Consider the following 14537-nt stretch of genomic DNA (forward strand, 5'->3'; position numbering starts at 1 on the left):
ATACTATTTTATATTTTCAAATCTTTCATTATTTTATACGGGCACTGATTTTCATCCATAACAAAAATCAAAGCACTGATGTGTGGCGTTCATGTCCAAAAAAAACAACGATCAAAGCTCAAGATGAAACTTTCATATCAGAGGAGCTGGAATAGAGTTAATGGCTTCACATGTAGCACAACAACGCCCCTTAGTGTTAAAAAGTGGTATTACGTTGCTCCAACATCAACCTCTGTAGATGTATATAATGCTTTAAAGTTTTAAGTTAGCAGCAGAGATATTAAAAAAGTAAAAATAATAAATAAATAGTTTGGGAGTTTAAGCAGAAGACAAGTTTGGCAGTAAGGGGCCGAACGGTCAGGGCCTGCGACGACCACGAAGAAGAAAAAACCGGACGTGACGTTAGAGTCCTGTCGCCAAAAACAACCGGTGCTCAGTTTGTGGTGTTATGAAAGCTTCTGAATGAAATGTTGGATAACTGCTATTTCCTTTACCCTTATACAGCCCGTGTGTACATCACCATGTGAAGAGTATAGGGACTTCCGCTCGTCAAACTTAGCCAAAATACTAAGAAACAGGAAAAAGTGTTTTTGATCGAGAACAGTAACAGAAAAGACACAGACGATATGGGAAAGCGGAGAGAGTGTGCAGAGACACCAGCCGATACAAAGAAACTAAAGCAGGGGCTCAAAGCAAAGAGCAATGGAGCGAAGGGAAGAGCGAAGAAGGCAGATGCAGGTAAAGTGAGGACTGATGCATCGCGCTAACATGTCACTAATGAATGCAATATGCCACCACAGTCTGCTGCAAAGCGAGCCTGTGTTTCCGTTTAATCAGTGACCGTGTTAACTGGTGACTCTCAAGTTGTCGTAATGACGACAGCTGCTGAAAACACCAACAGGGCACGTAGGTGACCCCCCTAAAAGTACGAATATGTACTTAAAATATACTTAACACTGATATAAGAAAACTTAAAGGGCCGCTCTTTGTGTTTACTCAGCAGATACCATTCATTAAGAGCAACGCGGCGCCTTCTGCTCATAGTCACCAGATAACACGGTCACTCGTTCAACCGAAACACCTGCACGTTTTGCACCAACAAAATAAAGCAGAGATCGAAAAAAAACAAAACAAACGGGTGTTAAACAGTGTAGAAGAACTCTGTATCTGACCCTATGGATAGAGTTGCAGACTTGTATTTGATAAATGACAGTAACAATAGAAACCTTTTGATACCTTTCCATCATAAATATTTATATATGATCATATTGAGATCAGTTGACATAGATGTAGAAAGATCAATAATAGATGATCAAGCGGATATTTAATGTAGTGACCTACTCTGTTGTCTTACATGATTTTAAAAAGACAGTTCACATGTCAACATAAAAGCTTAAGTCACTAATGTAATGTTGCAGTTTTTTGGGTTTTTTTTTTTTTTTACAAGTTGCCATGAATCATCAATTTGCAGAGCAGAATTTTGTGAATATGATTCCAGTAAAAGTGAATAAACAGCCCTAGTGAGGGATGATTCAGTTTACTTTGGAGATAATTTACCTTATTCATGTCATTATGACCTCAATATGTATAAGTACTGTCAAAATGCCAGGCGCCTCAGTGATTACAAATAATAGTTGTTGTTTTTTTTTGTTATTGTATCTACCAGGAAGACACTTTTACAGTGAGCCATTGTTCAGGTGCATGGATGGATGATGTGCATGGTTACTGGAGTGGATACGTTGGCCTACATGCACATCTGTGCTCCACTTCATCAAAAACATGACACGTTATATGAAAAAAGTTTCTCCATAGGTGTGATTTTTATCTGTTTAACATGGGATAAGTCACACAACAAGCTCAGTAACTATTTATGCATCGTCATCTTCCTGCTGGTTTGTCTGCCTTTTGTTTTGCTGTTATTTTGCTTAATTTGAATGTTTCTGATGATGAGTCTTCCTGTTGTTGTCACAGTTTCACAATTCACGGGTTGCTGTTCCTTTTTTCCCCTGAAATTAAAACAACAGCATTATCGCAGATGTGCTTTTTGCTGCTATTTGAATAGCAGCATTATTGTTACTTGGGTGTGTTTCAATACAAACAAATGAGACCATGATTGAAAAGACTGGTAGTCTGTTTCATGACTGGTGAGTCATAAATTGAGATAAACCTTACTGCTTCCTGTTGTGAAGAGGACCCCGACCACCATCAACACTATTATGCTGTGGTTTTCCTCTTGTACATAATCATCTTTTCCTGTGGCATTTAGAACATTTTCTCTGGATAAAAGCAGCACAACATCACTATTTGTTTTAATTTTATTCTGTTATATATCACGCTGTTGCTCATGATATAAAAGCATGTGCAGAGGCTGGTAGAGAGAAGATACTCTACCAGTGATCTGGTTCATTTATACTAAATATTAAATTAGAAGGATTTCAACTATTATAAGCCATAAAAAAGAGAAGTGGAAGACTGAAAGTATAATTTGACGCCTTTAAACGACTAATTTTTAATCAGTATGTAAGCTAACCTGCTAAAAAACATTTCTTTGATCACAGATGAAGATGAGGAGATCAAGAGGAAAGTCAAATCCAAGCCTCGTTCCTCCACGAAACAAGCTGCAAGAAACACCTCTTCTACCACATCTACCACCACCACCACCACCAGTGCTGTCAAAACCAGTAAATACTTCCAGTCACCAGTGAAGGAGGAGGAAATTGACAGCGAGGATGACTTTGACATGGTGACTTCACCACCACCTAAGGTCAAGATGACTGCAAAGAAACCAGAGAAGGAGGAAGAGGAGGAGGACAGTGAGGAAGACGAGGATGATTGGGAGGAAGTGGAAGGTAAGCGAAGGGTCTATAGAAAACAGCATTGCCTGTTGTCGGTATGAATTTCAGTCATAATAAAATACTGAACGTTATAACACATTGGGAAAGAGAGTTGAAAATAAAATGTGTTTTTTGTGTGTGTGTTTTGATTAGAGCTGGCTGAGCCTCTGGGTCCAGTTGAGCCAGCAGAACCTGTCCTGCCCTCTCATCCAGTAGAGATTGAGATCGAGTCTCCAGAAGTCAGGAAAAAGTGAGTTAAACTCATGATTTCATTGTGTTTGTACTGAAAATACACGGGGAAGATTGTAAAGCAAAGATATTTATGTCTAAACCACATAGTTAATGTAATTGCAATGTATTCAAATATAGACCAGATTTAGCTCATGCCAGCTCATGGCAATTTGAGTCATGGCAGAAGAAAATAAAGACTGGCACAAACTGAACAGGGTTTAAACCCTAATAATTTAAAAAAAAGTAGATTCGTCACAAATTCACAAATATACACAGCATATTACTGGAGGTTTTTAAGTAGCAGTTAAAAGGTGCTCAGTTTCAGAAAAATATTTGCTGCAGTAGATGAGAACTGCATCTTGAAAATCGGCAGAAATATGTTGTCTACATTTGTGAATTGGACTTGACCCGATTTTGCAAACTGTTCATTCATTGGATGAGCTCTTTTCTCCTTTTCCCAGCAGGCCGTGCTCCATTACACATTTTAAGAACAAACAAATTAATTAATATATTGCAGTTATAAGTTTTAAATATACAACCATGGAAGTTGTATAATACTGAAATAGGAGTCGATTTAATTTGCAGTGATAAGAAAGAACTGGACCACAAGAGTGACCATTACTGAGAAATTCACAGCAAGAAAGTGGTATAAATACATTATGGATTATTTTAAGTTGACATTTAAGTCATGAAGTTTTCTCAGTATTTTGCGGCATCAATGTCATCTGCGTACATTGCATGACTGATATTGACCGGCTCATGACAGAGAAGGGAGAAGGAGGGCCGCACACTCGCTTGTGACGGCCGGCCTACCGGGAATTGCCCCGTCCTTCCCGATGGCCACCCCGCCTTTGCTAGAGAGTACCCTCAGGGTTCATGGATTTATTTCATGTGAAACTGATTGAGCTCTTAGCCACTGCTTACATATTATTAAAAACATACATTGAGTTGCAATGGATGTACAACTGTATATATCTTTTTAAATGTGTGTTGTCTGTTGATTTTACTTATTGTTTCTAATCATTGTTGATTGACCAGGCAGAAGAGGCAGGCTGAGTTTGAGGCATATCTGAGGCGAATGATGAACCGATTCAAGAAGGACGTGCTGGTGGACACACACAAGGTGAAAACACACACCTGTGCTGTAAACAATCTTCCGTGCTGCTTCTAATCCTTTGTGTGATTTTGGTCACTACTCACTTCTGATTGGTCTCTCAGGTCCACCTGATGTGCCTGATAGCCAGTGGGATGTTCCGCAACCGTCTGTGCAGTGAACCAGACCTGCTGGCCATCACTCTGTCACTGCTGCCGGCCCACTTTGCCGCAGTGGCCAAGGAACGCATTGACCAAAATTACCTCTCTGGACTGCTCAAATGGTGTGTGTGTGTTAAGCATATTTAGTATATTCATGTCAGGATGTGTAAAACACTGTGGGCATCAATATCCAAATCTGCTTTTTGTCTCTCCCTCTCTCCTTCAGGTTTAGAGCAACATTCACCCTCAACCCCAGCCTTACCTATGAGGAGCGTCCGGACCCACGGGTTCTGCTGGAAAGGAGGTTGGCCAGCGTCTCGGCGAGAAACCACCAGGAGATGACTCATGTTGGTAGTTTAATTCAAGACTACTCAGTGCAACACAGCCTTGGCATGTTAACACAAAGGGAGAGTAAGTTGAAATAATTCTTCTCCTGTGTATTTTATGTTTCCTGCAGCTGTTCTTATTGGTCCTGAGGTCTTTGCAGCTCTTCTGCCGGTTGGTCCTTTCCCTGCAGCCAATTCCTCTCAAACCTCCATCAATCAAGGTACTGACAGTCTGTTACACAACTCTTAAAAGGATACACATGTAATTTCAGCAGCCATATTTAGTCGAGGGCTGCAGTTTAATGCTTTGCTTGATTGTTAGCAAGTAATTGTAATCGACTCTTCTAAAAGACATGAGAAAACAGCAATCATCTATTGAAAGGATTCCACAGGCCTCTCTGCACTTTACAATTGAGATCCACATACAATATGACCAAATGGGCCAAAGGATCAAAGCTTCAAAGTAGTTTAATGTGAAAACTACCTTAAATGGAGCGCACAAATGGCTTTGCTGATCTGTATTGGTACCAATCCTGTGCTATAATTAGATGATAAAAGGATGAATTATTGAACACAGAGAAAAGATTTTTGATGCAAAATCAAATTGAATCTTCTTCAAAGGAAAAGTTTCTCTGATATGGTCAAAGTTTTTCTGTGTCTGTGGCCCATTCTTTAAAACATTTTGTACGTTTTCAGCACTGAAGATGCATTTCCCAAAACAGTTCATAAATGCAGCTAAACACTGTACAAAAAACTCACCCAAAACCTTTAAGCCATGTTTCAAAATTACAGTATTGTGTCTGTGAATAAGTCATTGCTACCAAAATTACAAGTTTCTTTGCGATTATGTTAAACCAAGGTGGTTGAAATGTTTAGATGTTTTGTCAGAATGACAGGGGACTCTGAAGCAGTGTTTCTCATCATCTTTCCAAACAGTCTTGTCCATCATGTTTTCACTGACACTGAATGCTTAATGTACCAGACTGTTATTTTTCTGAAGCTAAATGACTGCTATTGTGAATGAAAGTGAATACTCAATAATCATGAGACATCCACCTCCCCTGTTTGGCCACAGATTCTCATCCACCACCACTCATCCAACACTCTTCCTTGCAATACATGAAGAATAGTCTTTTATGCCGCAACCATCCTTTGCACACTTCTTCTGTTAAGTCATCATAGCAAGCAAAGACATTTGATTGATTGATTGATTGATCACCATCCAGTGTTTATCTAAGCAGGTGTCTTACACAATATAAGAATTCTAACATTTTTTGAGAGTAAAACTATTCAACTGAGGGGTAACAATCTATTCTGATCACAAAAAACGTATACAACCAATAACCTTTTAAAATTGTAGAAAATTGTACATAATAAATTTGTCTAAATGTGCTAAAACATTTGCAAGTGGTAAAAAAAAAGAGTGAGAAAACCTCTCTGATGAGCATAGCTATCAACTTTTTCAAGAACTTCACATATTATTTTGATGCATTATTATTATTGCATAGTTTCATTTCTAATCATAGCCAAAATTGCAAAATTCATCAGGGAAACGTCTGAAATCCTTGGTTATTCTACAAAGTGTACACATATTTCCCCAGCATATGTCGGTTCATTACAAACTGATTACAAAACATTAGCTGAGTCTTGTGTTTTTACAAATAAACATACTGTAAATATCTTTTCTTCTCCAGGGCAAAGGGGCTAAAACATCTCCCGGTGCCTCAGGAAAGAACCAGGGGGCATCCAAGGCCAGCCCACCGGAACCAAAAGTCTCTCCCGGCACCAAGAGACCAGCTGGAGGCGGGAAGACCAAGGGAGACAGAGGAGGAAAGAAAGCTAAGAGGAAAGAAATAAAAGAGGAGGAAGAGGAGGAGGCGGCTGCAACGTATGGCCGTCAAAAGCCAAAGAACTCAAAACGTCGGAGTGTCGCCTCAAAGGTCAGCTATAAGGAAGAGAGTGAAAATGAAAAGGAGGATGAGGGGCTCAGTGATGAGGAGGATTTTCAGCTGACCAGTGAGGACGACAGCGATGATTTTGAGGACGGGGCCGGATTCACAAAGGCGTCGAAGGGGAAAGGGAGCAGCAAAGCCAAGAGCACCACAGCCTCAAAGAGAAAGAGCGGCGGAGGGAAAAACCAGGTGAAAGATGAAGAGGATAAAGAGTGTGAAGAAGAAGATGACGATGATGATGATGAAGAAGAAGGAACGAAGACCAACCGAACAAATCGAAGGGGCGGGAAAAGGAGAGAGGGGCCTGGAACAGATGAGTGGTTGGAGGTGTTTGTGGAAAAAACGTCCTCCTGGGTTTGCATAGACGTGGAGCACGGTGTAGCCATGCCTCAACTCTGCTCCAAGAATGCAACAGCACCGGTGACGTACGTGGTGGCAGTGGACGGGGATGGTTTCGTGAAGGACCTGGGGAGAAAATATGACCCCACCTGGATGACTTCGTCCAGGAAGAGAAGGGTGGAAGAAGAGTGGTGGGAGGAAACGCTTGTGCCGTTCCTGGGACCGGAGGACGAGAGGGATGTGAAGGAGGACAAGGAGGTGAGACAGACGCATGAAAGGATCTACTGATTTACTTCACACTGCATCAGATGTTTCTCCTGCCCAGTAAACTATTGGCACTGGTACTTTATGTAAATGTTATAACTTAAATTATGATAATTGAAGGTAGAAACTATTATTGACTGCAAATTGAAAAAAAAGCTACTACAAAACTAAACGATTTGCTTTCTTTATCCAAAAAACAAAAAAGTGGATCTTTTCTGTTGGACAGACATGATACAATAACAGCACATTGCTTTTAAATAGTAGAGCTGTTTAAAAGCTGGTTAGAGCACCCGCCTCATATATTGAGGCTACAGTCCTCACTGCAGGCGACCCCGGTGCGAATCCCGTGCCGAGGGGTCCTATCCTGCATGTCATTGCCCCCTCTCTGCCTCCCATTTCCTGTCTTTCTCTACTAACCTGTACATTAAAGGCAAAAAGCCCCAAATATATATATATATAAAAGAAATTAACAAAATAAACCAGATAAGCTGAGTTGCTGAGCTGGAGATGTATTTACACCATCCATCTTCCCCATGTTTCCCATCCAGATTGAGAAAAGGCTGCTGAACAAACCCCTGCCCATCTCTGTGGCGGAGTATAAAAACCACCCACTGTACGCCTTAAAGAGACACCTGCTGAAATACGAAGCCATCTACCCCCCAACAGCCACTATACTGGGATACTGCCGAGGAGAGCCAGTGTACTCCAGGTCAGTAGTGAAACAGTTGGGTGTGGATCTTAATTAAATTACTCCTCAGGATACATTGTAGGACGTACTTCATACACTATCACCTGGGATAAACTAGTTTATTCTCATTGTGAATGCTACTTTGTAAAGAAGTATGAAAGGGGTTGTTTTTGGGAGCAAACTGGACATGATGTGTATCACAGAGCGTACATGGAAACATTTGCCATAAATGTGTCAGTTTGTCTGTTTGCTACTTATGGGTCATGGGTTAAACTTCAACTTATACTGGAAACTGGGGTATCATTGAAGTTTAATGGTATTTGGTATGTATAGGTTGTTGGTCATTTGTAGTCAGATCTGTAGTCAGTCAGATAATCTCATTGTGAGAGACAGAACAGGTTCAGTCTGGACTACTGGTACTCTGAAGAACTGAAGATGTCATTTATAGGTGCTTTGGTAGATGAGCTAAATTGGGACAAAGCAAACACTGACCTGCATGTTTGATTGAATTGTGTTAGTGAGTATCAGTGGCCACCTGGTGGTGCTGTTTTATTAGATAACCTATTATGTGCTTTAAGCTGTTTTCACCTGCAGATTGTGATCTTCTAGCTGTGAAATACATCTGCTATTGACTGCTGATGTTTGTTAGACCCTGTTCACAACACAAGTGCTTTAATCTTGAAATCCACCAAAAATGCATCCAAAAAACAGTTTGGTAAACACTGAGGTAAATAAGATAAGATAAACTTTAATGTCCTGAGGGAAATTTGTCTTGGGCAAAAGCGCTACACAGCTGCAGTCAAGTAATATATGACAATACAAAACAGTTGAAATAATAAATAACTGACAAAACAATGCAGTGCTACACCCAGTGCAGTCACAGTGAAAGATATTGTACATGACCCATAATAAAAGAAGTGAGAATTTATATTTTTGTAAGAATCTCAGTGTGATAAAGACATTGTCTCTTATTCTTATCTCATTGAAATGTTCCTTCTCTGCAGGGATTGTGTGCACACTCTCCACTCCAGAGACACATGGCTGAAAGAAGCACAAACTGTCCGATTAGGAGAAGAGCCATACAAGGTAAGAGTGAAAACTTTTCTCAGTTTCATTTTTATTGTTTATTTCTTTCCCCTTTTTTCTCCACCAGCTGTGATTTCTCTTTTCCGTTTGTTAGTTTCTTGGTCACTTCTGTTTCCCCTTGGACATTATCTCGCACTAACGTCACTCACTGTAGCCAAATCAGTTCAGCTGTTTTATAATTTGCATGATCCGTGACTGACACCAAAAAAAGAGGAACATCAGGAGCAGTTAAATTCAAATCAAGACTCTACTCATGTCCATATAACCACAACACACAGATAATCAAAGTTAAACACTACCTTTTCCATTATGACAATGAAGTGAATGAGGCCTGATTGCAGGGTGCAAATTTAACTTTTTTTTTATCTGGCAAATGGCTAGTAATTGTTCAAGTTTTACCATCCACTGAATAGATTACCATCTAATTTTTTGTCTGGTGAGGGATGGAAATCTTGCAGCCACTTACATATTTTACCAGCATTTGGCAGGTGGCAAGTGCTAATTTTGTGCCCTGCTTGGTTGATTTTTGCTGTGTGTGATGTGATTTCTAGTATGAGTGCAGAAGATAAATGTTTACCCCACTATGTAGCACATTATTCAGTTTCATTTAGTTCTTCTTCATCCAGGGATTACCCCGAAACACCACTCATGACATGAATGTTTTCCCTCTAATGGTCAACTACTGTAATATTCCCTTTCACACAGGGAACAGAGTGGATGACCTCTGTGGAGAATTTCCACAAATTGATTTTACTAAGATGTCTAATGCCTGGGAGATATCACCTCAGAGTGCCAAATCTGATGATATCACTTGTTCAGGACAGCTTCTCTGACAAAATTCCTGTCCCAAACAAATGACCATGTATAACTAAGTTAATTTTGTGTCTGTCGGTTACTTCCAGCTATACTTTGGGGAGCAATGATGCAATTAAATCTCAGTTTGTTTTAATCTGATCTATGAACAAAGTTGCTGAGAGAGAGTGAGGGTCATGCATCTTGATGTTATAGCAGCTAAGCACAGATTTAGATTGTAAATGGTTGCATTTTTATAAACTTAGGTTTCAGTATCTTGTCCAATGACACTTAGACATGTGGACAGGAGGAGTTGTGGCTCTAACCACCAAGCAGATGCAAACATGAACATGTAAAAGTTTGACTTTGTAGAAAGAAAGCAGAGGAAGTAATTGCTCTACTTGCATTTTCATATGCTCTGACAGTGAAATGATCTGCTCTTAGTTTAGTTTTTGATGTTCAGACTAACCTGTGTGTAGTGACAGGACGACATATGAGGTATCCACCCTTATTTACTTCTTTGAAATGCAGATCTCTGCACAGCACTGGATGCTCTATATACTCTTGACTGTTAAAAAAAATCATGCATACATTGCAGAAGCCAGTAGTAGAGAAGGCTTAAGCAGTACATGCTGATAGATTAAACTCTCTATTGGCTGGTGACTCATAAACAGAACAGCCCACGGCAGGAACCGTGGTATGAAACTTGGTGGTTGTGTGACAAAAAAGTAGGTAATGGCAGAATACATATAATGTCTTCCATTGTGTCTCTCTCTGTCAGATGGTGAGGGGCTTCTCTAATCGTTCCCGTAAGGCCAGGATGATGTCTGAGATGAAGGACCAGAATGACCTGGCTCTGTTTGGAGAATGGCAAACTGAACAGTACCAACCGCCTATAGCTGTGGATGGAAAGGTAGCTCTTGTGTATTAATTAAGAACACTGAACTAGGATGATAACTGTGAGGAAATAGGGTCATTGAAGCCCTGACAGTGATACATTTATGAAAGTATAACCAATTGATAAATGTTACAAACAATCAATTAAATATAATTAACAGTCCACTATTGTTTACGTGCTATTTGCTCCATTCAGGTTCCCCGTAACGACTATGGTAACGTCTACCTGTTCAAGCCCTGTATGTTACCGGTGGGCTGTGTCCATGTCAGGCTGCCCAACCTGAACCGTGTGGCCAGGAAGTTGGACATGGACGCCGCGCCCGCAGTCACAGGCTTTGACTTCCATGGAGGATACTCACACGCTGTGTAAGACAACGCTGTGACAATCTCACTGAGACAATCCCACTGAGACAGGATTAGTTAAACACAAGGAAGACTGGGAATGTTTTCCATTTGGGAGCACATCAGTTGGTTTAGTCCCATCACATCAGGATCTATGCCAAAAATGTTTACAGTGTGTAGAGAAAATTCATATCAGGCTCTTTCATATAATTTACTTTCAAGTATAAAGTGCATTATATATTATCTTATAGATGTATTATCATGCTACATGCTTAGGAACATTTTCCCTCTTTGTTTTTGCTCTCTCAGGTAAAACTACTTCATCTTAAATATTTGTGTAATATTATCAGAATAGTTAGAATATAATTATTTGTCAAACACCCCATCCTCTGCATTTTGTGAAATAAACTCTCAGGAAGTTAATTAAAAAAATGCAGTTATCATAAAAATATGTTAAATATGGAAATGTGAGAGATTTTTTTTTTTTGTTTAATTCACATTTTGTTTGTGTGTTTCAGCACGGATGGTTACATTGTGTGTGAGGAGCATGAGGAGGTGCTCAGAGCGGCCTGGTTGGAAGAACAAGAGCTTCAGAAACAAAAGGAGAGAGAGGTTTGTGTGTGTGTGTCGTGTGTGTGTGTGTGTGTGTGTGTGTGTGTGTGTGTCTGACGGTGTTAATTTGTTTAATTGCAAACTAATTGGTGAATTTATTAGATGCTAATAACTTTATATGACCATGCCTTGACTGATTTTGCAGTCTGTGTGAGGACTAATAAATAAGAACCACACTAATTTTATGTATAAGCTAAACCAGTTATTAAAAGTCCTTGCAGCACTAAATCACCACATTATTTTCACTCCTCCACTTTTTAGAAAAGAGAAAAGAGAGCTATCTCCAACTGGACTCTGCTTGTGAAGGGGCTCCTGATCAGAGAAAGGCTTAAACAGCGTTACGGCAAGAAGAACCTGGATCCCGTGAGTCTCGCTCACACTCAAGACGGTGGAGACGAGAATGGTGGACTTTCCTCTGATGAGGAGGTGATTGAGGGTGGAGGTTCTGTAGCTATGACGGCATCTGAAACTCTGGCAATGTCCTGGCCCCAAAACAGACAAACAGAGGAGGACAGTGGGAGCGTCAGTGGGTTGAAGAGGACTAAACGAGGGAAGAAAGGGCAAGAGAAACATTTGTTCCCCTTTGAGAAAGTGTGATGTCACAAATCGAAAACTAAAAGCTAGCAGAAATAATTCACGAAACAGCTTGAGAGACAGGAGACATTTCTAATACTCCGCAGCACTGGATTTACTTAAATCAAGATTATATGATCATATTCTGACATCTGCTGAAATTTACTTAGAAAGATGTTGACAAATCTTGAAAGCACTGTGTGCCATATGTGGAACAGGTTTGAAATAATTGTTGCAGGTTTGTTCAGGACTGAGACTTTTTGGCAGTAACACTATAAGGAGGAGAAGAAGAGGCAAAGATGGGAGGATGACATAGGAGATGAATGATTTCAGTGAACTTATCTGTGGATCTGTTTCCTCCATTGTGAGCATTCTGTACATATTTCCATGTTCTGTGTTAACTCTTTGTATGAGAGCTTAATGGAAGTACACAAATTAATTATGTGTATCAAATCCAGCACAGATCTGTGTTTTAAGGGTGTCAACAAAACAAACTTAATCTGAATGTAAGAACAGGGATGTGCCCCTTACAGTTCCAGATGTGTATTTGACATTGCATGAAGACACACCACTTATCACTTCACCTGGACAGATGTGATACACTCAGCCCTTCTGCAAGTATTCATTGGAAAAAGGTATAATACTGTCTCTGCCAACATTTCAAGGCTGTAAAAGATTCAAGCTTCACAGAATCTCCACTACATGCTGCTAATTCATTATAAGCTGATACGAACTCAGTATCTTATCTGGCATCTCATATGTTGTCTCAACTCCAGTTAAGCACGTTTCTTGCCCTTGCCAATGCTTAACAAGTGGCACAAATTTGGAGCACAGCCATTGTTACTGGCTGGAATGTACACCATGTAAACTGACTCCCTGAACACAGAAACTTGTATTGTAAATCCAGGTTTGTCACATTCCCAGCCATGTCTTTAGCTTGCTACGGTTCATATTTGACTTGATATGACTGATTTGGGGTTATAGATGGTTGTCATGAGTGCTGCACTTCCTCCTTTTCTCTCTTTCCTTATTGGGCTTCCACATCTCTGGAGGTTCAATTGTTGTATTCTGTACTATTTATCACGTTTAGCATCTACAACTCTCAAATCCTTTTCACACTTCTGTGACCATTTCACACCTTGTGTCTGTATATGTGATAGTGAAAAGCAGATGATGGCTGTATTTAAATTAGTAAACCGTTTTTGTATGAATTGTATTTTTGTAAGAAATGTTTGAATACCAGTAAAATGCCGAACACCCAAATTGAATGTTGTAGTCTTTTTTACTATCAGTGTGTTTGTGTTTGCAGTAGATCATAAAATACCTCCGAGTATGTCAAAAAGTAAACCCCAACCAGGGTGCAGCAGCCTGCTACACACACACACACACACAAATGCCAGAGATGGTCCAGTTACACCCTCATCACTGAATATAAATAGCACCTTCTGAACTTTGCATATCTCATATTATCTCAAGATATTTTTGTATAAGTGTGATTGTGTTGTAACTTTGGTTTACATAAGTGTAAAATCTAAAATTTAAAGCCTCAAACAAACAAAACAGCAGCTCATTGTCTTAAAATTGAAACCGCTTGTGTTCCATTTGCCTATAAGTGGCCATTTAAATATATCTACAGACATAAAATATTTAGATGTACGTTACATTGCAGTAGGAATTATACACTGTCTGCAGTATGAGCTGATAACATGAAAAAGGACTCTTTATAATGACCACTTAAGTATTAGTATTGATTTACAAAAACAATGTAAAGAGAATGTGCAAGTGTTCACAGTTGTGCAATATAAGATTAAAAATCTTATGTTAATATAATATGTAGTGTCTATGGATGGGATAGAGAAAGGTGTGAGGTGTTGTTGATGGGGTTGGCTGCAAAGTGTTAGTAACATACAGAGCTTTAAAAAAACTCAAAATAGGGTTATTCAATCCTCTGAATGTCTAGATTTAGATGTGTAATTTGCTTGAGATAAAAGTGAAAGAAAAAGGTTGCAACAGTCAAGCAATGTTGAAATATAGATGGATGTGTTTAGTGTGAGGAAAGGGCATTGGGGATGGAGAGAGTTTGAAGTATTTTCCTTCTGTTTTTGGCACATTTATATGTGTGTACATTTACTATATGCTGGGAGTATACAGTATATCTCTAAGTCTTTTTGGGTTTTTTTTTGCTAAATGCAATTTCAATGAAATAAAACCAATCAGACCTCCTTCCGTACACATGTATGTTAGTAAAAAAGTAATGATGTTTCTTATTGTGATACTGTTGAATTAATGGGCTGCATGGACTGAAGAAAGCTTGAGAAAAGCGGACGTGACGTCAGTGATAAGTACC

General features: G+C 39.5%; 1 protein-coding gene across 1 annotated transcript; it reads left to right on the forward strand.

Moving 5' to 3' along the window:
- Positions 1 to 648: 648 nt before the first annotated feature.
- xpc (xeroderma pigmentosum, complementation group C) lies at positions 649 to 13440 on the forward strand. Its single transcript, XM_053317465.1, has 14 exons — positions 649 to 738; positions 2559 to 2849; positions 2988 to 3084; positions 4104 to 4188; positions 4284 to 4441; positions 4546 to 4666; positions 4777 to 4866; positions 6340 to 7194; positions 7749 to 7909; positions 8893 to 8974; positions 10548 to 10679; positions 10860 to 11029; positions 11524 to 11617; positions 11879 to 13440. The coding sequence occupies exons 2-14, from the start codon at positions 2741 to 2743 to the stop codon at positions 12212 to 12214; spliced, it is 2490 nt and encodes an 829-aa protein (XP_053173440.1). The 5' UTR covers positions 649 to 738; positions 2559 to 2740; the 3' UTR covers positions 12215 to 13440.
- The last annotated feature ends 1097 nt before the right edge of the window (positions 13441 to 14537 follow it).

The sequence above is a fragment of the Scomber japonicus genome, chromosome 4 (genome assembly GCF_027409825.1).
Source record: "Scomber japonicus isolate fScoJap1 chromosome 4, fScoJap1.pri, whole genome shotgun sequence".
NCBI classification, from domain to species: domain Eukaryota; kingdom Metazoa; phylum Chordata; class Actinopteri; order Scombriformes; family Scombridae; genus Scomber; species Scomber japonicus.

Coding starts and splice junctions, on each gene's coding strand:
- xpc (XM_053317465.1), top strand. CDS start 2,741: ATGGTGACTTCACCACCACCTAAGGTCAAGATGACTGCAAAGAAACCA. Junction 2,850..2,987: donor TGATTGGGAGGAAGTGGAAG/GTAAGCGAAGGG, acceptor TGTTTTGATTAG/AGCTGGCTGAGCCTCTGGGT. Junction 11,618..11,878: donor AGAAACAAAAGGAGAGAGAG/GTTTGTGTGTGT, acceptor TCCACTTTTTAG/AAAAGAGAAAAGAGAGCTAT.